General features: G+C 43.2%; 1 protein-coding gene across 5 annotated transcripts in view; it reads left to right on the top strand.

The window, feature by feature from the left end:
• The window catches only part of arhgef28a (Rho guanine nucleotide exchange factor (GEF) 28a), a 69,354-nt gene extending 52,638 nt beyond the window's left edge, over window positions 1-16,716 (top strand). For all 5 annotated transcript variants that reach the window (XM_064306983.1, XM_064306985.1, XM_064306982.1 and 2 more), the window contains 14 exons: window positions 79-329; window positions 475-600; window positions 717-834; window positions 1,251-1,505; window positions 1,627-1,703; window positions 2,181-2,359; window positions 2,573-2,664; window positions 2,894-3,076; window positions 3,338-3,478; window positions 4,049-4,197; window positions 6,076-6,123; window positions 7,303-7,791; window positions 10,204-10,507; window positions 14,440-16,716. In XM_064306983.1, the coding sequence (XP_064163053.1) occupies window positions 79-329; window positions 475-600; window positions 717-834; window positions 1,251-1,505; window positions 1,627-1,703; window positions 2,181-2,359; window positions 2,573-2,664; window positions 2,894-3,076; window positions 3,338-3,478; window positions 4,049-4,197; window positions 6,076-6,123; window positions 7,303-7,791; window positions 10,204-10,507; window positions 14,440-14,621 (2,594 nt within the window). In that variant the 3' untranslated portion in view covers window positions 14,622-16,716. The remainder of the gene's footprint in view (window positions 1-78; window positions 330-474; window positions 601-716; window positions 835-1,250; window positions 1,506-1,626; window positions 1,704-2,180; window positions 2,360-2,572; window positions 2,665-2,893; window positions 3,077-3,337; window positions 3,479-4,048; window positions 4,198-6,075; window positions 6,124-7,302; window positions 7,792-10,203; window positions 10,508-14,439) is intronic.
• The last annotated feature ends 7,199 nt before the right edge of the window (window positions 16,717-23,915 follow it).

Here is a 23,915-nt window from a genome sequence, read left to right as displayed (position 1 = left end):
TAGAAGAGAATAGCATGATGCGATGCAAAAGTGATAAGTGTAACTGTAACAGAGCTGCCTGCTGTGTGGCTTTCTCAGAGCTGATGCAGACGGAGATGCATCACATCCAGACCCTAACCATCATGGCGGAGATCTTCCGTAAGGGCATGAAGGAAGAGCTGCAGCTCGATCACAGCACAGTGGACAAGATCTTCCCCTGCCTGGACGAGCTCTTGGACTTCCACAAGAGCTTCTTCTGCGCCATGAAGGAACGCCGGCAGAGCTGCACTCAGGAGGGCAGCGACAGGAACTTCCTCATCGACAGGATCGGGGACATCCTTGTGCACCAAGTGAGGGCAACACCTGCCAATAGGCTTCCATATTATGGTGCACAGAGTCCATAATCTGCTGGCCCATTTAATTGCACTTGGCAAGGTGCATTTGTAGCAGCTGGATCTGTGCAGAAGCAGTAACATCTCTCGTTTTTGGTTTCAGTTCTCATGTGACAATGCAGAAAGAATGAAGCAGGTGTATGGCGAGTTCTGCAGTCACCACACGGAGGCCGTGAACTTCTTCAAAGAACTCCAGCAGCAAAACAAGAAGTTCCAAGTATTTATCAAAGTAGGTTCATTTCCCCTGCGAGTTTCTTCAGGTCGCCTGTAGCTGATTAAAATAGGGTTACAATGACTGAATAATTGTTTTGATTTTGCTTGTTTGCTCTGCTAATATTTCTCCAGCAACAAAGTAATAACTCATTGGTCCGGAGGAGAGAGATCCCAGAGTGCATCTTGCTGGTGACACAGCGCATCACTAAGTATCCAGTTCTGGTGGAGAGGATTATTCAATATTCACAGGGTCAGTTTGGCTCTATATTGCCATCTAGTGTTTTGCTTAATATCTCCATAAGAAAAGCTGTTTCTCATAACCAGAGGGGTTTAAAGACCCACTTTTTCTCAGAAGATAAAGTAATGAAATGCCCTTTAGTAAAGTTTTTCATGTCTAAGCGCTGGAGGTACTGACATGGCTTGTCCATTCTGTGTGGAAAAGCACTTTAGGTTTAACAAAACTTACTTAAATTACTCACACAATAAACAAATAATTTTCCTTTGGAATTCCATTTCCTACACCAGGCAAATGGCTCATCAGGTGATGATCAGTAGAAATCCTTTTGACCCACCATTTTTTTACTGTCATAATTTATTTTAACTAGATAAACTGCCGCTGTGTTCTGATAGCCTGGTTACCTGTCGCCACAATGTTCTTGTGAGCAGAAGGCACAGAGGAGCACGCAGACCTCTCCCAAGCGCTGCTCCTGATCCGGGATGCCATCGCCGCGGTGGACCTGAGGGTCAACGAGTACGAGAAGGAGCAAAAGCTGCTGGACGTGGTCAACCGCATGGACAACAAGAGCTTCGCCAAGCTGAAGAGCGGGCTCACCTTCCGCAAGCAGGACCTGCTGAGCCAGGCCAGGACGCTCAAGCACGACGGGCTGCTGTACTGGAAGACGGCCACCGGGAGGCTCAAAGGTCAGCTGCGTGTGGCTGGAAGCCACGGTTGACTGGATGCTCCATCGCTGAATCTCGCTTTTTTGCTGCTGTGCACTTTTCGTTTTCACCCTGATTGAAATGTTGCTGTCCTCTTCCACAGATATCCTGGCGCTCCTCCTCACAGACGCGCTGATATTCCTGCAAGAAAAGGACCAGAAATATGTATTTGCTGCTGTGGTAGGTCTAAAAGTTATGCAAAAGAATAAGAGGAGCTATAACCAGGAGGCCCATGTCCGTTACGAATAAATGTTTTTCCAACACAGCTTGACAAAATTTTAATTGCCTTTATAGACAATATATACCTGTAACACTGATTACTATCTTGCAGTGTTTTTGTAGGTTACAAGAATTGGAATTGGAAAGTTGGGATCAAACTGTAATTTAAATTGGCTCATGTCCTGTGCATCTTTGATGGTCTCAGTTAAGAAAAGGAATGTTTTATTAAGCTGACCTACCAGATCAAAGCTGCCTATCATATTCAAACTTTGCATAATTTCATTTAGAAGAATTTAAATCATGATGAAATTGGCTATGATGCCTGAATTGCATTACAGGTTAACTCTTTTTAAAAAATGGGCTAAATAGAGGAATAGAGCTGAATTTCTGTTGGCCAATTCATATTTAATATTTAAATAATGTTAATGGACTGGACAGGACCAGAAGCCCCCAGTGATCTCCCTCCAAAAACTGATAGTCAGGGAGGTGGCCAATGAGGAGCGAGGGATGTTCCTGATAAGTGCGTCTGCGGCCGGCCCGGAGATGTACGAGGTCCACACTGCCTCAAAGGAGGAGCGAAACAACTGGATGAGGCTGATCCGGGAGGCAGTAGAGAGGTACAGTGTGTACATTACATTATTGTGCTACAATATTTCCATATTCTGTCCCATACATGTATCAGGCATTAACCAAGGATTTTCTGTGCATCTGAAGGTGTGTGTGTGCGTGTGTGTCAGAGAGATTGTTTATGTGTTAATCTGTCTGTGTGTGTCGTTGTACAAGTGTGCTTTAATTGTCGCCAGACCCCTAACTACCTCTTCCTTTCTCAGCTGTCCTGAGGAAGAGGAGCAGAATGCTAGTGAGTCTGAGGAAGAGTGTCGGGCTGCTGAAGCCAGGGCCCAGAAGATCCACAGAGTACAGGGTGAGAGGGAGGGTTTGTGTTCCCATCATCCCTTTAGATGTCCTCCCTTATACACTTACAGCCAACCATTCCTCTCAGCCATACCAGTACCAACATGTGTCAATGATCCTTTGGAATAACTAAGCCATATAACCTTGTAGTGATTTGTGGAGTTTAAAAAAATGTGCATTGTGTTGATCTCTGTTAATACTTGGACTGCCTCTGTATTGTATTTGTTTGTTTTCTGCAGAGACACTAAACTCGCAGGACCAGCAGATCTGCGCTAGGTTAGAAGAGAAGCTTAAGATCTATGCAGAGCTAGCAGGGCTGAGTGTGAGGGAGGAGCCTGTGGCACAGCCCCGCCTCCTGGTCAGGCCCAATCCGGACGAGGTTCCTCAGGCCATGGCTCTGCTCACCGCTGCGCTCAGAGAGGGTGAGCGGCCTCTTCCTGCGACTTCCTGTCCCACTTCCTGTCTCCCTCCAAAGACAATGACTCCACATACGGCCTCAAACTCTCTGAGCTCAGTGGCGCTTTCCTGTGGGAAGCAAAGACTTAAAGCGAATACTCAAACAAATAACATCCCACGTATTTTTCTATATTCAATTGCACAGGAGGAGTGGAGTTGATCTGCTGGCTTTCCCATTGTGAACTGGGATTTGTGAAATGAATTCTCACTGTGCTGTGTGCTTCCAGCTGAGAACCTCACCGCCACACTGACTTCACAGTCCTGTCCCTCATCCTGCGTTTCCCTGGAAACCCTTTGGGAGCCCAGTTCTCCTGTCAATCTGGCAGAGTCTAGCAGCTTCAGCAGCATCCCAGCATCCCCCACTGAATGTGAGCAAGCCACCCCTTCCTCATCCTCACTCAGCCTTGTCTTTACTGACATCCCCTGCCTTCTGACATTCACGCTATTCTAAATGTTTGGGCATTGCAAGACATTCTGTCTAATGTGTATGCCTTGTTTAATTTGCAACCCACACTTCCTTAGCTTTTAATGGGTAACAAGATAACAAAAGAACTGTGTAACTTTATTATTTATTTAGCTCTGATCTGTAATGATCACTAAGTGCTATTAAACTATGCTGACTGTTCATTGTGTATGATTTAATCATTTAGAACGAAAAATACAGCCCATATTACTCAACCACGTATATAACTATTTTTCAAACTAATTCTAAAATAGTTGTTTTCACAATGCAAATTAGTGCAGGATTTTCAAACCAGATTTATTCAAATGTGGTTTAATGGTACCACACTTCTTAGGCTCTTTAAAGCTTAATTAGGACTAGATTTCAGTTTATTAACTTGCAAGCTTGTAACTCCTGCCATTGTCTCAGTGATTATAATGCAGATCAGCTGTGTCAAGAAAGTAAAGCCTTAATCTTTAATCTTTCCCATTTTTAGCCAGTTACTTGGATGCCCATAGTTCGAGCTCAACGTCACTGGTATCAGACTCGGAGACAAGAGAAGGGGAGTGCTTAGGAACAGACTCCCTGATTCTGCAGTATCTCACACAGTTAAAGCAGGGGGATGCCAACAGTCTCAACCTGAAAGTAGGTTGCACAATTTACTGTGGTTTTTTCTATATCACAGATACCTGAAGATAATTTATACATTCTTTTAATTCACTGTTTAATCTTGTTGGCTGCTGCATTTCAAGACAATTTGATGTTCTTGCAGTGCACTAATCATAGCAGATTTATTACTGTGAACGTAAGATCAATCAAGAGGGAACATCTATGAGATGAATCATTTCATCTGAGAGATGAGTCACTTTTCGAAGAGAGTTTGGTGAAATGAAAGCAAAAGAAAGATGCATAGATCCAATCCAAATCATTAATTAATTCAACCGGCTACCTCAAATGCCCCAAACAAGATGATTTCTTAAATTGCTTTATCATTGATGATATATCTGTTATTATTAATTTTTGGCTGGCTATTGAGGATGGCTATTTCACCATGTTTGTTTGATTATGATTATCTATTGTGGTTTTTTACACTATATTTATTGTGTATGCCAGTACTGTATAGCTGTATTTTGTTAGGAAATATTCTCATTGAAGGATGTAGAAAGATCATTTTTTTCATCACAACACGCTGAATAATATAAATATGAATATATTCATAATAATACTGACCCAAGGGTCAGGAGAAAAATCGCCATCAACTGTTAACTACACTTGGCCTGCACGCTTATCAGTACACCGACACATACAGTTTTGTGGGCCAAGACATCCGCTTTGAGGATAACGCTGGTAGAAGTGCTTGCTGCCCTGCGGTTGATCTTCCCTGGGTTCAGTTGTAGCAACAGCTAATTTGCTGCGCTGTCTTCCAGTGAATGTGTGTAGTTCATGTTTTCCTCCATTCCCCAAGGACACGATGATGAAAACATTAATTATTCATGTGAGCCTATTAAAGTCACTCACATGCTTAAAGTAGTAAATTATGCATGTCGGGATAACAAACCAGGAGTGCTTTTCGGGTCTTGAATACTGTTCCATTTTTAAAAGGATGCTCGTATTTGTCAGTGTCATTTATCATTCTGTTCATTATATCAGTTATATAATGAACCTGAAGGTACGATGGTTGCCTGAAAGCATGACAAAAAAGAAAAGAATGAAAAATCAGGTGTTGTTGGTAATGCGATGTGATAATTGAGTGTGAACCACAAGGGGGCACTCACGATACACTGAAGAACGAGCAGAAGAGTGTAACAAATGCATCCAATCATAAGTTTCAGATAGGAGGATAATAGGATAGATAATCCTATTTGATAATCCTGTGTGTGACATGATGAAGACAAATGATTTAATTAACCCGATCAATAAAGAGTTCTGTGTAAGGCCTACAGCTGTAGTACCACAAAATACTTGCCTACTAGGAGGTCAGAGGAGCCAAATTAGCCAGGAGAGTGCTTGGGATGGGAGGCCCCAGAAAGGGAATGTTACTGCTAGGGACTTCAGTGTGTGCCATTAGGAGGCACTATTCCCTCCCTACCTATGATCTCCACGATGCACTGCAGTGAAGCTGTCAAACATTCTCTATGAGGTGCCATATTTTGGATAACATTATACTTAGGTCCTCAATCCTATTACAGAGAGTAGGGTGATTTATGGACATAAGCTTGGAATTATGGCTTGCCGAAGCCGGCCTCAATATTGTGCTCCTTGGCTACCATGTAATATTTAATGTGCGTATGGTCAATTAAATAAGTCTTTGATATCTCTCTCTCTCTCTCTCAAACTCACACACACACACACACACACACACACACACATTTCCTACGCCAATTGATCTTCTGTCTTCAGGCCCATACCATATAATTTGCAGCTCGCAGAAGGTCCCATGTTTAAGGAGATATGAACCTGAGTGTTTCTTCATAAGGATACTGGGCCCTCATTTCTCACCTGGTTTGTAATTTCCCACTGCAGGTGGTACAGAGTGTACAGAGCCTGACCCAGCTGCTCTACAGTCTGCAGGTAAGAAAATAACAGCACTGCACCTTTTCCATCTTTCATGTAGCCAATTGGCATTTAATAATTGTAATTTAGCATCCTACTTATTGATTACCACTAATTCTCAGTAAATAAATGTACGATCCAGTCTATTGTAACTGGTAGTATTTGACTGGCTGTTATAGCAGGGGCTCATGAGGTTTTTTTTTCCCTAAGCCTGGGTAATGTTCGTGGTTTGAGTTGCATGCACTGTTTCTTTCTGAATGCGTACATGTGTGTTTGTATGAGAATATGTGTATGCGTGTATGTATGCTTGTGTGTTTTGATGTGGGAGCGCCCAATCATTTTACACCTCCTTTGATGGCAGAATGAACCATTAACTCTGAAAGCTCCATGGATTGCGCTGTGAAAAGTGTAAGAAAGAAAAGAACTATTCATAACACTTGAGTGTGTACTGGAGAAAAACAGACATAAGCAGAGAAAGACCATGCAGGGAAGTCCAGTATACGTGTATACATACCTGTCGCTCACTGAGTCCAGAGATTCTGCATTCTAATCTTCAACCCTGGATGAAGCCATGCGGCCATCTTGCCGGCCTTCAACCAGCTTTGCGCATTGCATGTTATGGCTGCTTACTATCTAGTTTTCCAAGTTCAGCTTTTCTCAGAAAGGTTTTTCTTGTTTGCCTTTCATTCATTGGGAAATGCATTACCCATGTGAGGATCCAAGCCAGAAGTTTTCTAGAATATATTTAATATAATTTTTTTCCTAAGATCTGAGAATTCAAGTAAACAGTTGACCATTGGACCAAGTCACTAACCATGTAAATGAGCATCTGGAGGAGGTGCCTGGTGTTGAGTGTTTTGCTCCTGCTTCCTTCCACTCTGGAATGCCTAGCTGTGTTTGTGTTTGTGCTTACTGGTGCAGCTCACTCTGTCAACTGCTCCGAAACACAAGATGTCAGCCGCTGTTTATCTTCACTCCACAGTGCCCCCCGTTAAATCTGCACAGACTTAGAGTCAGAGGAGGGCACATCATGTGCAGCTTGTGCAGGCAGACTGTGGGGGTCTGACGGGGGTCAGAGGGCGGGGTCATCTGTGTGTGAAGAGACAAGGGCATCCTGTAGAGCAGAGGGTACACAGGAAAATCCACAGGTAGCCGTTAGCATCGACTGCTTCTGACCGTATGTGTGTGCTTCCCCAGGCGGTGGTGACCATCCAGGACAGCTGCTTCGAGGTGCAGAGGCTCCTCCTCCAGGAGAGCGAGCGGTTGCCCCGCCCGCCCTGCCCCCGGACCAACGTCCTGCAGGAGCAGGAGAAGCAGCGCAACCTGGAGAAGCAGCGGGAGGAGCTGGCGGGCGTGCTGCGGCTGCAGGGCCGCCTGCAGCAGGAGCGCCAGCGCTGGGAGAGGGAGCGCGAGCTGCGGCAGCGCCAGCAGGGGGAGCAGGAGAGCCGGCTGGAGCGCCGCGAGCATGAGTGCCAGCAGGAGGCGCTGCGCCTGCGGCAGGAGCGCCAGGAGCTGGACGGCCAGCAGAGGGAGTACCAGCAGAGCCTGGAGCGGCTGCGCGAGGGCCAGCGCCTGGTGGAGCGCGAGCGGGAGCGGCTGGAGGCCCAGAACAGGCTGCTGCACGGCTGGAGGCACGCCCGCCAGAGGAGCCTGCCCGTCATAGTGATCCCCACCAGCGAGCACCAGGTGCGTATCACCAAGCCTGAGCACTCAGGATATCAGAGTGCACACCTAGGGCCACAGACTGCACACCCAGGACCTCAGACTGCACACCCAGGACCTCAGACTGCAAACCCAGTGAATCAGACTGCACACCCAGGACCTCAGACTGCACACCCAGGACCTCAGACTGCACATCCAGGACCTCAGACCGCACACCCAGAACCTCAGACTGTACACCCAGGACCTCAGACTGCACACCCAGGACCTCAGACAGAGCAATAACACTCTATCATGCGCACCCTCTGCATCACATTTATGAACATCCACTTAAACATCAGTCGTATACCCAGCTCTTTTAATGTCGTTTAGATAATCCCTGTCTGCATTTTCTGCATAACCTGGCAAGATAAAATCAAACAGACATGAAAACGCTGAAAGATCCGAAGCACGAGCTGTGATCTTCATACGGAGACAGTGTGCCGGGTGTAATCTGGGAATCACCCACCCCGGCCCACCGGATGCGGGTACTGAAGTGGAACTTTCCCTGATTCAGTCCTCCTCCACTGTTGCCAAAACAGCCAGGAAATAATCTCAGGAAAGCTGCCTGAAGTTTCCCTTTGTGTTCTCATAACAAGAAGTAAAAGTGTCGGAGAGGAATGCTGTGAACGGAGCCCACTTTGTTTAACAGAGGAATCAAAACATCAGTTCAGACATGGACGTGCATATGTGGCACTTACAGACAAGGTATCAACTGGACTGCTGTCGTGTTTATACTGTACATTCATGAAGGCTTGCCCAAGTTAAATAGCAGTGTATGCGTGCCCCACTTGGGATTCAGCCACATAGCTTTCTGGTCCAGTTCCTTAACAGATCATTAAGTCCATTGCCTTAACCCCAGTGCCATATTGCTACCTACTCAACATTCTCAACAAAGCTTAATTACTCCACACAAGTGCCCTGCCAAGTTCAGAGTTCCTTCATTCTCACAGTTAGAGCGAGTGTGCCAGTGGGTGCTCTGCACTTACAGTGGAGGAGCCTTAATTGAAATTCTGACTTGGTGCAGGATAATGAGAGCAATTTAAAAATCATCAGTCTTAATGTCAATCCTCTCAGTCTTTAATAAACAAGGCAGTGATTGATATTAATTAAGCTACCTGGAATGGAGCACGGGCAAAATAACTGCAGCAGCACCGATTTAGACCCGAGTCAATTCGCCAATATCCTTGAAAAGACTTTGATCATTCATATCAAACCACATCAAAGCCTTTCGGAGTGCGTGGGGAGAAAACACAGGACTGTATTATTCAGCAGAAACCAGCCTAAAAGGCGAAACAGTTCCTTATCCAGCAGTTTTTTCCTCACATTCCTTCAGAAGTTCTGCATTAGGTTTTCCTTTTGTAGGCTAATAAGAGAACCGATGGATCCTCTCGACAAAGGGGTTTGGCATTTAGAGGGTATAGAAGTTGTGAGCAACCCCAAACTTGTGAATTTATGGAGGTGGATTGAGGTACACTTTTCCTGGGCAGGCTACACAGTCTTTGAGCTTTATGTGGCATTTATGTGGTGCGGCGGGGGTGTTGTTCAGACATTTCCTGATGAATATGTTGTTCAGGAACATAAGCGCGGTGTCCCCAGATGCTCCTCGTCCCTGTTACACGCTAATGTGATTATGCTTTTCTTGGCATATCTGCTGACGACGCATTTCCTGGCATTTAGGACAGATTATCATTGGATTCCACGCCCTGCCGCTGCAGAGTAAATTAATTTAGCTGTTTACATCCTAACCTTTGTCATGGAAATGAGCGCAGTGAACACTGCACAGAATCACAGGGGAGGCAGTGGGGGGGTGCTGTGGAGGGGATGGGGGGCGGGTGGGGTGAAAAGACAAAGCGTGCCGTGAGTCACACGTCCTGACGGTGTTGTCCACCCCAATTAACAGGCTGCGCTTGGCTGAGCACTTAGAAGCAGTATTCCCAACCGGGTAGATTTCGCTCCTTTCACACAGCTCACTAGCTGTTCTTTCATATGTATTCCATGAGAAGTCTCACATATTGTACCCTCGTTAATAAGTAACGCTTTCCAGTCTATTCTACTGCACACAATACTTTATTCAATTTATTCCACTTGATGAAATATGACGAGCTTTGTCTGGTTGTCTGTAGTCTGTTTTGAAAAACCCATTATTTTTTGCTATATGGCATATTATGTAATCTAAATTAGCCACAGTTAGAAAATATTTGCGTATGTGAGAAGTATTTCATACTTTTACATGTATTCCATGCTTACTTACACAGGCATACTAATATATTTAAATATGCATTACACCGAAAATGTGTGCATATACTGTGGATTATAATTATAATCTCTTGGAGTGATAACATTTCATTATCCATTGATACGTTGGCTTGACTTGGTCACATGGGCTCTCATCTGTAGGACTCCAGTCACAGCCAATCCGGTGCCTCTGACGAGGATGGTTCGGTCTTCATCAACGAGGCGGCGCTCCAGACGCCTCGAAACAACCGTCACCTTCGCCAGCATCCGAATTCTGGGTCATCGGCCTACCCTGACACGCCCAGCGCCCACAACAGCCTCAACTCCCTCATGGGCTGCACCCAGGACGAGCGGGCCTCCTGTCACGACCTCGTCCTGTCCCAAAACCACGGCAGGACAGGGAACACCGCCTTGGAGAGTGTGGACGAGAGTCGGGGAAGGCATGATCGGGAGACCGTAAGCAATGGTGAGAATACACACTACTTATGGCAGAGGTGTTGAAGTGGTGGAGAGGGTTGGATGTGGCCAGGAGGCGAAAAATATACAGAATCTTTCTTACTCTGATGGGAGGTGAAGTCTATTATTGCTTTAAATGTGCTTGGCAGACTCAAACCGCAAGCTTCCTCTCTCACCAGGCCCTTCTGTCAAATATTTTTGGCACGCAGATTATGATATTACACCGGAGTTGTATGTCATTCCAGCAAGGTGTCGTTGTAAATGATGAAAAATTCATTACTGTGGGCTGGTGTGAATATTAAAGGAATCAGCGGTGCTTGAATCATCATGAGGACTGCTTGTTTGGATTACAGCATTACAGATATACGCTACCAGTCGCAAGACTGGCGTGATTGTTGTCTTACTTCAGGCCGCTCGCATTAAAAAAGCACTTCCAGACCGCAGCGGGCGCGATGTTAAAGAGGCGTAGTGCTGCCGTGGAGAAATGTAAACAGTGGCCGATCCCAGCCTGGGGTTCCCGCTCGAGACCGAGTCCATCCTTCTTTCCTAGTTAATCAGTGTCTCCAGACAAAACAGCGGTCTTCCCTCTCTCTCCCCTGAATCAATCGCTCTTTATTTATTGAGCGCTGGAGCAGACAGCTCCGCGCGAGTCCCGTGGCGGAGAGCCGTACCCGGGCCGATTGGAGCATTGATCGGAAAATCTCTGCCGAACTCATTTACAGCTCCACTTGTCACTGCGGGGAAGATTAAGCGATGGGTCGCGTAAATATTTAGCCCCGCGCTGTAAACCAGGGCGGTGTCCGTCGCCTGGATGTTGACCGATCTGCGTAGCGCAAACTCTTTTATCGCTGAGGAGGCTGGGGATACAGTATCGAATGTAAAAATAACGCCTAGTTCCGTGTGCTTTAATTGTTTTACTGCTGACCACAGTGAATACACTCTTCCTCCAAAACCGTGTTATAGGGTGGTTCAGGTTGTATTCAGATTTAAATTTGATTTTGCTTGGGTGCTCCAATTTATTTTTTGATTTTTTGGAGAACACATCGTCTTTGCCCTAATTTTGTCTTGCCATCCACAGCTCATCTGTTCGCATTGATTTGGTTTTCCTGTGATACGCTGTCTATAAATAGAACGTGTACGGGTTCCCGATGGTGCCATCCCCTGCTATTGAGTGACTGCCGCTGGTGATTGAAAGGGTGACAGCATGGTGTTGAGTGCAGAGAGCTTGGGTTTGCAGTTACCAGGTGGCATGCTGCTGCTCTACCCCAGAGCGTGATATTTAACCTGAATTGCTCTCATAAATACCCAGCTTTATAAAAAGATAATTCACTCCGTGTAAGGGCCTCTACTAAGCAAATAAATGAAGGGATAATAATGTTAACCTTTCATGGTATGAACACCCCCGCAGGCTCCAGCTAAACCAGCATTGTTCAGTAACAAGATGGAAGCTTTGTGTACAGCAGAACAGTTGGTGCTCGCCATCATTTGCAGGAGTATACCCCAGGGCAGCTTCTCACCCGCCAGACTCACATGCTCACAATCACTTTGATCTCAGCAGTTGACAGTGGAATTAATCACAATTTCTGGTTATTCCTGTCCTACAACCAAAATAGTAAGGTTGTGAGATATTTTTACACCCATACAGGAAGGATAACTTTGTGGTTTTGTTACACATGTAAAAAGGCAATCCAGATTTTTTTTTTAATAGTGATAGAGTTTGTTTTGTTATGTTTTTTTTTCCTTTTTTAAATGAAACCGTTTTTAACATGGAAATCACAGCAACTGTGAAATTGACATTAGCTTACCTCTTATCAGTTGTCTTTTTTGCAGCTTGTGGAGCAAAGCAAGTTATCCAAGGAGAATGTGAGCTAACACGTTACTTACCCAGATCACGTACAAAAATGAAGCTATATTTAAAGGTCAAGATCCATTTCAGAGCTGCCATTGTGTTTTACAGTATAATTATTGGGAGGGTAGAAAAGGTCAGTTCAACATCAAATGAGAACTGGGCTTTATTCGGTAAAAAGACCCCAGTCTAAACCCTGTGCTTTCTCCTCACCTCGGCGAAAACACCTGGAAGGAATCGCGAGTGGCAGGTGACAGGGTTTACGTCCCCTGTGACACCGCACATTCCGTGCCGGTGCACGGGCGGGGCACCGTTGCTGCCTCGCCATCGTTTATCACCGCCGAGGCAACAGCCCGCCCCTGCGGTACGCTAATGAAGTGCCGCGCAATTAATCAGGCGAGAGATGCGTTCCCGGTGAGCTGCGGCAGGCCCGCTCGCGGCCAGATCGCCGGCTGCCGCGCTGCACCTGTCCCGACCCGAGGCCCTGTCCTCTCCCCCCGTCCCGCGGTCACGGGGCCTCCCGCCGGAGAAAGGGCACGTCTGGGTCATCCCGCTCGGGTAATGAAATGTCACTGGAAGGGCAGGCTTGTATATGGGGCTGTTATGGGCAGAGGTCAGTGTAGTTCTTTACCCAGGTGACTCTGGGGCCCTCTCGCCTATTCACGTCCTCTGTTGGTCAATGCCAGGAAATCTGAGGACTCTTGATTCCAGGAGCCGTCATTTGTCCCGCAGGCCCTTGCAGACTGCCCTCACCCAAAAGCCAAATTAGGATTCAAGGAATGCGAGGACATTGCACCCTTTTCTGAGAATAAAGTGCCTGTTGTAGGTTTCAAAGACGATGCATTGCACAGGTGCTTTATGACTTCAGTATTAGAGTCTGACAGCCCTGTTAGAATTCTATTGCTTTGAGTTGTTGCCAAACTGTCAAGTTGAAACATGATGCTGAAATACTATAATAGCAGACAACCAATGTGCAAAGAATATATGTTTATGAAGTATTCCAAAAATCCATTTGTGTTTCAATGTATGCAGAAGTACTGCCTGTGGCAGTGGCAAAAAATACCTACTGTCATGAGAACAGAATAGTCTTTACAGAGGAGGAGAATTGTCTCATTATTTGAGGAACAGCCATGTTGTTAGAGCCGATTATCCAGCACGAAAACCACAGTGCCCTCTTCAGAGACCAACCGTAGTAAAGAGATCAGTAGTCCCACCAGGTACGAAGCAAACTAGTTTATGTACTAAGAAGCCATTTGGGACTGAAAGTGACAGCTAAATTTTAATGGAAATATGTTTTTTTATTACAAGCTATAAATAACACACTTAATTTTTATGTGCAGCCAAGCTTGATAGTATTTTTAATGGCTGCTCGCTGGAAAGGGCTGAATGCCAAATGGCTTATGGTCCAATTCTGTGTTAATAAATAATTTTTGATTTGAAACCATCAACTAGCCACTTTAATATTTTTACCCAGTGGATTTTATTGATAATAACTGGTTGTGATTATTAGTGATTTAAACCAATTAGTAGTGATTGAAAGTGATTGTAATTATTGATAATGATGAAACCGATGTACTGTGACAGACAATTTATACCGATTGATCATTGAAATTTGTTGAAACTGATATATTGATATTGACTGATTGTAATTGTGATTTAGATTGGATGATAGTGATTATTAACTGTGATTAATAGATGCAGATTTTTTTTCACACAGTCTTTCCTCCCTACTGAATGCATGGAGAATGATTAATTCACTATAATCTTGTAACTGATATTGGGGGATAAACGTAGCAGAGACCATTTAATGGATCCCCTCTTGGGATCCCTTTTGTACTCCCTATTTAAATAAGACAGACGCTAAGCAGAATTTATTAAAGGCATTTGACCTCTGTCTGGAGAAATGCAAAATCAAATCCCAGGTGCAATGTTGCCTGTGTGCCCTTGAGCAAGATTTGTGACCCATAAAAATTCCCATCTGTAGACATTAATTCCAGAATTTGTGCAATATAGTCTATTTGGATTAGGATTCATATTTTGTCTTTGATACAGGTTTTCTCTTAAAAGCTAACGATGGATTGTCATTTTTGATGCAGACGTGAACGTGCACAACTACAACCCAGAGAAGTGGTCTTCGGGACCAGCGATGAGCAGAGCAGGGTGTTATCTTGGGTTCCCCACGTCTCCTGTAGGAAGCCCCCTCCACCCTCAGCCATACATCTCCATGGAGACAGAAAATGGGGAGGAAGGGGGAGAGGAGAACATTGTGTACCTCTGAATCCCATTTGGGGAGGAGAGAAAACTTAACCATGGACTGACCTGTCCCTCCTTCAAGATTTAATGTGGAAATTGTCCATGGAATTTTTGTGCATTTGCTTATGTGTGTTTATAAAAATATATGTAAATTATGTGTATGCGTATACGCATATATATGCAGTGAATATGTATTTGTAATTAATTGTATATTGGTTGTCCTGTAATTTCTGGGTGAGTATGATGGTCTTAGGTTGTATATTTTTGTTCCTGTAACTGTGTTAATGAGCTGCCTTTATGTCCTGTTGTGTTGGAGATAAACACAAGCGGTTGTGCCTTTGTGCTCAGATCAGACCCTTAGGTCCCCTGAAACTCTCAGCAGTAGCTGCCCCTCTCAAATCCCAGAGTCCAAAAGCCCCGCACTCATGCCATCCCACCGTCCTGTCCGCCGCACTCCTCGATTTCACGGGCCAGAACGGGTTCCCGTGTCCCATCTCTAGCCGCCATCGCCCGCCGAGCGTCTCATTCGTCCCCCTCCCGTCCGACTCCCGCCGCGCGTTTGAGGTCCGGAGGCTCCGCCGCGGCTCTGAGCCCTCGGGCCTCCCGTGACTGAACCGGGTCGTTGAATTTCCGGGACGATCGGACCGCTGGCGTCCTGGGAAAGGATAAGGGCCGCTGTCGCTGGAGTCGCTCCGCCGGCTGATCGTCTGGCCTGGGAAAAAAAGCAGTGCCGCGCCATACATCAGACGAGCTCTGTTTGCGAAAGTGGCAGGACCCAGGAAAGGCATTAGCAATGAATGATTAGCTCAGCCAGTCTCGCGGTGAAGCATTTGTCCTTTGTTCTTACCCGGTCTGCTAAAGTGCGTCAGAAAAAAATAAATCCGTTTTATTCTTAAGAGTCTGGAGGAGAGTCTTTCGCAGGTTTTGAGGAAATGTCCCCTTTTTTAATCCTTTTTCAAGTAATTTTACAGTAATTTCATTCTAACATAACTATTGTCTGCCATTTTAGTAGTTGTTTTTCAGTAGAAAACCTATTTTACATGTGCGTGTACCAACAGCATTTGAAAATATGGTCTTAGATATGCAAACTTAAATGCAAAGACAAACTTTTCAGCTCCTGTGGTTTGTACCCTTGTTTGCATATTGTCGTTTGTCTGCCTGGAGATACAGCATTTCTGTGAACCATCCAAGCACTTTAAGTAATTTAGGCTGCAGCTTGAGCTGGATGATTCTCTGAATATATTGTAATCTTTGTTTTACCACACTATTTTCAGAGCCAAAATGACAAATACAATACAAAATATGGACACCTACCGCAGGTCTGATGGTTCAATACAATAATGGTAAGAATGATGCAGCCTTGTTTCAGCGATGTTCGATTGCTCTTCATCCTATCTTTATCCTTAACTGTATGGGTTTCTCCAGTGGCATTCATGTGGTATGCAAATGAGTTTCTCTTGAAGCATGAACATTCATCATCTTCATTCACTTACAGTGTCCTTGAAAATCTACCCTCTGCGCAGAAAATGAATCCCATTCAATATTTTATTGCGAAAGAACTATCTGTAAAAATGAGTGCCTAAATAATCTTGTGTAAAAGAAATGAGACAGGGAAAGCTGTCCAATCACATTGTTCAGTAACCTTGTTCAATAACCATGCATTGTTATACCATTTAAAAAATATTTTAAAAAAGGTCCACAGCGACACGTGCATTGATATTTTATGGCAATGTTGTATATATGTGCGACATAACAATTTTCATGTCTGTAACAGAAATATGGACAATATATGCATTGTACTATGGTTATTTTCCCTCAGAATAATGTATACTCATCTGTATTTTTCAAGTTGGTGTTGTGCAGTACATTGAAAACCTACATTTCTTCTTTATTTTGTGATAATCCTGTTGTTTATTGTGTTTTTCAATTATGTTTTTATTTATTTATGACACTTTAGTTTTTGTGTAAATGGAATGTGTCAAAATGTTCTTGTTTTGTATTCCATCTTGTACAGAGGCAGGTTGGCCAGAATATATTATTTCAAGCCCTGTACTATATATCCCAGTAAAAAAGTGCAACATCGTAAGCTCCCCATAAAGCTAATTGAACCTTTCGTTCCAGTCCTCTGTGTGTGTGTTTCTATGATTGCTGGTTTTTATAAAATATTGATAACCTTGGATGATGGATGACCAGTTCCATATAAGCTCAGCACTCATGGTGACCTCATTTCCTGTTGTTTTCAATGGTGAGAGGGTACAGTACTCCCTACATTGTTAATGAATTGTAATGGCATTTTGCCCACAGTGAAAATGCAGCCCATTATGTTTATGGCCACCATTTGCTGACTGCAGTGCCAGTTCATGCCTTACCCCTCCAAAAAGCTGAGAGATTTCAACTGTAAAGCACACTTCAGGTTGTCACTCCAATAACAATTAGCAGTGAAAATATTAATGTGTGAATATTAACAGTAAAAACTAAATAACAACTCAGAATACAATTATAAACAAATGCATCTGTACATGGGAACTGATTTTCTAGAAAATACTTAATTAATTTGAAAGTATAAGGTAAAGGTTTAGCTGCAGGCACTGAGAACACACCAAATCACCAGCCTACTGTGGATTTATCCATCTTTTTTTTTTTTTGTGGGTATCAAACGCTTTCACTGGAATTGATATTCTCCCAGAACTACCCTAGGTGCCTTTTAAATATTTTATCAGGCGCAGATGCAGAGTACAGTGCTGCTGCAGAGCTGTTATTTAGAATGCTTGAAGGCCCTGTGCTGGGTCACCTCATAGAAAACCATTTCCCGCTTTGTGGGAATGAGCTCAGCAGAGATTGAGTGAGAGGAATAGAAAGACCGATGGCTCCGGCGTGAGCGTTGGAGGGTCTCTGAAGTGCACGGCCTCTCCTGAATGCTGCCTGTTCTCCGTCCTCACACGGGCACCGAGAGGGCCCTAGAATCAGAGGATCCATCAAGTCAATCTTAATGCCACATTACCCCTTACTGAAAGTCAGGCTTTAAGTGTAAGCCTGTCTTTATGTTCCTGCGAAGCTGCACCCTTCGCCAGCGTCATCGCAGGGAAAGCCTGCTCGTGATTTTATCTCGGGTTGACAGAATAATAGTGACACACCGGATGAAGTTTCAATGAATTGTCACAAATCAACTGAATAGCCGGCATCAAAGCACTGCGGAACGGCACGATACAGTGACTTTTTTTTAGGATGCAAAAGCACACAATGGACTGGATGTTACCATGGCAACTGCCCAGGATTCCTTGAATTACAGGAGAAAAAAAAAATGGGAGCAGATGTTGAAGTGTGTGCTTCTGTGTACTTTGTGTGACTGTAATGAAGATATTCGGCAGTGCAACGCACAGCCCAGAATACTAATGGATCTTTTAGGGAAAATGTCACATAGCTGGTGCCAGGTCTCATGGTGTCATTAACACTGTGGAGTGAAGCATTCTTGCTGTCTTTTTAGTGTTAGGAACCTTTCTGTCACCCATAATTATTCAGGTCAATCTGCTGCACGGTGTCACATAGATAGATACTGTAGCTCCCTTAATTATGTGCATGTTTGACCTTTAAACTGAGCAAATACACTGGGCATGCTAATACGTGGCCACAATTAATGTTCTCGATATAATGTGCATTTAGCAAATTTTGGGCTATTCTGTAAGCCAGGAAACATAAAGTACATTTTAAATGTTCATAACCTCCCACATGTGGTGCAGATGTTATGATCATGCTCATTATGGACTTCGCAGCCATGTAAGGTTTCAAACTGTTTGCTTGATGTCTTTCAGCTCTGCAACTGTCAATGTATTGAAGAAGCAATTTTTTTATAATGACTGGATTTTAAATTTAAGAGTATATTTCTTGAGACCAAATGGAGGCACTGCAGCATCTCATCAGCAGAGCATTTCTGTGAACAAAGACACACAGATTCTCTCTATTGTTCACCAGGGGAATCGGAGTAGGCGTAGCAATTTAACATCATGTACTATTGTAACAACCCTGGAGAGGGACAGACTACCTAGCAGGTCTCTGCTGGAAATATACTCTTTTTTTGGAGTACAAAAAATGATACAGCTTTTCATAACTGCTTATAGCAGACCCTGTCTGTACACTGATTGTGCACAACACAATCCTTGAATTTACGTGTCCTGCATTCACACCGAAATCCCAACATTTGCACTCCCTGCATTCACATACAGATTAATGCATTCACCCTCCATTCGCTCCTATATTGCTGCATTTACACTCCCTCCATTCACATCCAAATCCCTGCATTTCACTCCCAGTAAAGATGAAAATAAAATGAAATATGTAAGGATGAAATCAATGTGAAAAATCAATGTCACATTGCTCTGTTTATAACCAGGCCATTGTGAAAGGAGCCCACTCAAGCACACGTCAGCATTGCTAAGGCGTGGGTATTCTTTAAAAAAGTTGCAGAAACAAAGCCTGGCCATCAAGCAATGAAAGTTGTGGAAGGTATTGTAGAGTTCATATTGTTGCCCTTTTTCTTGTTGAAACTGCTGCAAGCGGTAGATATACCCTTGCAGGGGTCGTTCTGACAGTTTGAAGTGTCTGGCTCTGACAGGATTGCACACCAACGCATGCTTTTTAAAGCAGTGTGAGCCATCAAAAACTTTTCTTTGAAAGCCACTGTGTGGGAGTAGATATATTCAACATTAAATTCCTTCAGAATCAGAGCGCAATTTGCCCTCCAACGATAATGAATGATGCAATGGTGACTACTCTGCAATATCTGATATCAAAGATATGCAATACAACATTTTTAGCTGCTTGATGAATTTTCGACTTTAATAAACAGCTGTAAAAGGATACAGATAACCAAAAGTAATAATGAGTTTAATTATGAATTTGCTTTTATGACAGCAACTGATTCATCCAAGAAACATCTACCAGCCACAAAAAAATCAGGAAACCTATATATATATATATATATATATATATATATATATATATACACACACACACACACATCAAGCTTATTGATGTTTATGGCTGGCAGGACTTATATTCCTGGATCAGAGCACTTTGTATTAGAAGTGTCAGCAGCGTACAAAAGTTATTGGATCCTCGTCATTCTGAAATGCAGGGGTAGGATTTTTCTAGCAAAATAAATAAAATATCACACACGCATTCACACTCACACATGATATAAAGAGAGTCTGGATGGAAATTTTTCAGAAACCTCTCCCACAAACTGTTTTCCCTCCAAGGTACCAATGCCTCAGTGTTCTGTCCCCTGTGGATGACAAATGTTTGTGTAACAAGCATGCAGCATTGGATTTTCATGAAAGGCATTTCACATATTTCAGAATCTAGCTTCCTGAGAGTAGGAATGGTTATGAAGCATGACTGGATGAACTTGTGAATTTTCACCGTGGGCAAAGGAGACACAAACAGCACCCTATAAACAGTCTGTGTCCTGTCCTGGTGACTTTTCTCACTATTTGTTGCGGTGAAACAAGGATTGGCACTTCTTTAGGTCTATTTGATGAAATATTACTTCAAACCTGGGAACTGATTTTAAGCATTCTGTTTTGGGATGACTACGGATCAAATTATTAATCTGCCTTCATTTTTGTTTTCATTTTTGGTATTTTCCAGATACACAGTGCTCAGAATATTAGAATGTATCTTGTGCAATGCCAGGAAATATACATTAATAACATGAATATGTACCTTTTTGTCTACAACTTCCTTGGAATTAACACATTTCCCATATCGATCAATGTTCCCATTTGTTTTTGTTCTAACAGGCACGATAAGGTTTAAATTATAACACAATTCATCAATATCATATTTTAAAACATGAAATCGTGTAATTATGTTAATAAGGTTTCAACCCTTAGATGGACTCCTCTTTTTTATATGGATGCCTCATCCACAGTGGTCAGGCTCAGGCATATGAGGTAAGAGACCATTTTTAGCATTTTGATATGAGTCAGCTGGCGTGCAGGAATATCTTGAGTATCTCGGCAAATCTCCTTCTTGACTTGTTTGGGTGGAAGTGGACTGTGAGGACCTCGAAGCTTGAGCTTGGCTTCAGCCACAGAGCTGTTGTGTGGTGGAGCGGCATAGTCCTGCCACCGAGCGAATCACTGCAGTCTGATCTCATCAGAAGCTAACAGAGGCTGATCCTCAGAGCCACGGGAGAGCCTTGATACAAGAGCCCTCGAGATTCGTTGAAAACAGTGGAAGAGAAGTGAATCTTTTTACTTGAAATAACAGAAAGAAAAATGTTACTTTTGATCAGATTAACGTTTCAGAGGTTCTTTATGTGTGCAATGACACTGCGGGGTCAATGTATAATCATCACAAATTCCACTTTGTAGAAGTTTAGAAGAGAATTCAACTGACTGTGCAAAAACTGTTAAGCAGGACCTAGACATAATTACTGTAATTATTTGTAGCATTTACTGTAGCAGCCTTATATAACACTTGCACGCTACAAAGCATTCGTAAGAATGTAACCTTTTGTTGCATGTCATGCAAATGTATAAGTACAAACTTGTCCATACAGATGCATTGAAGAGTAAGCTTCAGAAGTAGATAATGGAAAAGCCTTTCAAATTAAATTGTTGTACTGCATGCGACTTTGGTTGAGATGACAAGGTGTCTAAATGTTGAAAGCCAGGGCTAATCCATAACTTCAAACACATTTACATCACCTGAGGAAGCCTTAAGATGTTGAAATGTTGATTTGAGTCACTTCAAATTGTGCTGCATTATGACTGTAATCACCCAGCGATTTGTCTACTTCTGTTGGTTTCACAGCCAGGGACACATTGTTTCTGTGCTTTGTCTTCAGACAACAGAGTCAAGTTTTCACTACCCAAACAATATTGTGCAAACTCAAACGTTATCAATCAATAATATATAGAGCTATTAGAAGAGCTTCAAGGGATTTTTTACAAATTAACACATGTATTAAATTACTGGGTGAAGCTTTAATATTGTAAGAGACAGAGAGGTATATCAGCCTGTCAGATTAGGACTTCAAAGAAAAATTCCAATAATAGTGACAAGTGTAATTTTTCTGAGGAATTTGAACCTATGAAACACAAAGATCCCATGTTCTCAGCTGATATTAACAACATGTTGTCACTACACAGGAGCTGACAGCACCTACGTCTACGTATCAGGTTCATCCAGCCCTCACCAGCTAGATTTGCTCAAGTAATACGGTAATAGGTTTAAATCCCAGGTGAAGCTCTTGGATATATATAACACCTGCGAAGACACTCATACTGTAGACTCCTTCCTCTTAGCCTGAAGCAAAATTGCCGATGTTGCACAAGTTGTTCAGACACTATATTGATTATGACGTGAAACAGGTACAGACTGTCACTTTGGTTAAGGTGGGTTTCTTAATGATACATTTCTCATTAAGACAAGGCGTAGCTATTGTCTTTCCATTCAGATTGGTAATTCTAACTGGCACAGGAAGAACAGAGCAGTCACACACACACAGCTAGTCAGGTGATCCCTGTATCCTTAGTGACCTGGGCCCTGTGAATTGTGCCTGAGCCATTCCCGTTCTGAAACACACCACTGACCCGAGTGTGCGGTGGGATATGTTTCCATATGGCTATGAAAAATGAATCACTCCACCTTTCTTCTTCTCCACCGAGCCACACTCGACGACATGCATGAGGCTTGGTGTTGTGTTACCTGAGGCGTCATGTACTTCTTACATAACCGCATCTGTGTGGACCAAATTCTGATCACATGAACCTGCTTTCTTTGTTCCGTTTTTTTTTCAAATCATTCAGATTTCCTGAGCACTATATGTTTTTTTAATTTTTATTTTGTAACAACCCTGTTCGAGGACTTCCAAGTGTTTCAACTACAGTATAGTATGGTGTTCCCGGGCAGCCTAATTGTTTACTTGCTCTCTGTTCCAGATGACTGGAATACCAATGGTTGTTAGAATGTTTACTGAGAAAGAGAGAGGATAGGAGTGGTATTCCTCTCATACGTATGCAATGAGGTAACTCTCCAGGCTTTAGTGTAGATATGGAGGTCAGAGATAATCTTTGATTGAGTGTCTCAGAACCTCCAGGACCTATAACAAAGAGGTTAAAACAATACAGTTCTGTATTCTGAGCCTATTGCATCTTGGGTAGCATAGCGAGTGGTCAGAGCTTCTTACTTTTTAATATTCCAGTCAAAGAAATGGATAATTATATATTCTGCAACTGATTTTTTTACCCCCTAGAAACACAGGGCAGGCATACTAGCTAAGGAGTCATATGCCTTTAACCCAAGAGGTGTGGCACTGCTGCTGTGTCCTTGAGCAAGGTATTACTGTACACTGAATTAGTCCTATACCTACACACATACAGCCCTTTAAAGCAGAGGTGGGCAAGGAGGGTCATATATGCTTCTGGGTTTCATGCCAACTTCTGCTCTAAATTATTCAACTCACTCAGTCTTTTTGTAATTGATATTTAAGCCACATTTCTTGATGTTCACCATAAGTTAACAGCTGAAGACTGTTCCTGTGTCCCAACCAAGCAGCCTTGCAGCCACCCGTTTTAATGTTACATAAAACTCACTGAAGGTCAAGCCCAGAAATGCAAGATAATAATTGTATAACTACCACTCTTTTGAAAGAAGTATAATAGTTTTTTCCTCTAGTTTTTTGTCTTTTTCTGCTTCATTTATTAAGAAAGGAGGAAAGCAGGAAGGGTTACATGAGATGAGATTGAGATAAAAAAAGATACAAAAAGTGCCATAGCAATAGAATCATTAAATTAATAGAAGAAAGCACTATAATACTGTCTTTCCACTGTACTCCAGTTTTTCCACTGTATATAAATGAACTCCTAAACAGTATACAGTGCACCTGTCATCATTTCTTTATGTGTGCTGATTGGCTCCAGGGAACTGAACAATGTTGCATGCAGGACAAAGAAAGGAAAGCCTTGAGACACAGATGTCCTGTTGACAGAGTGGAATTTAATCAAGTAGGCCAAATTGTCCTTTTAATCTGTCATCAAGGGCAATAGCATGATAGTTAACAATAGAGGAAATGTGCTTGTTAACATAGCACTTCTGCAAGGCTCTTTTTATAATGGTAACTATGGTGAACTTGGAACAGAGGCAGGTCGGAGGCAAAGCTAGCCTAGAGACAGGAATCATCCTGCACATCACTCTCATTAACTACATGGATCCAGCTAAGCTCATCACCAGCTCAAATAGGAGGCCAGCTATTTTCCTCCAAATCCTGACAGTTTTTTTTTTTTTTGTTGACCACTCTCCAATTAAGAGAGAA

This window comes from Anguilla rostrata, chromosome 14, assembly GCF_018555375.3.
Source record: "Anguilla rostrata isolate EN2019 chromosome 14, ASM1855537v3, whole genome shotgun sequence".
Taxonomy (NCBI): Eukaryota; Metazoa; Chordata; class Actinopteri; order Anguilliformes; family Anguillidae; genus Anguilla; species Anguilla rostrata.
Note: the sequence above shows the minus strand (reverse complement) of the source record. Positions and strands in the feature narration are given on the sequence as shown.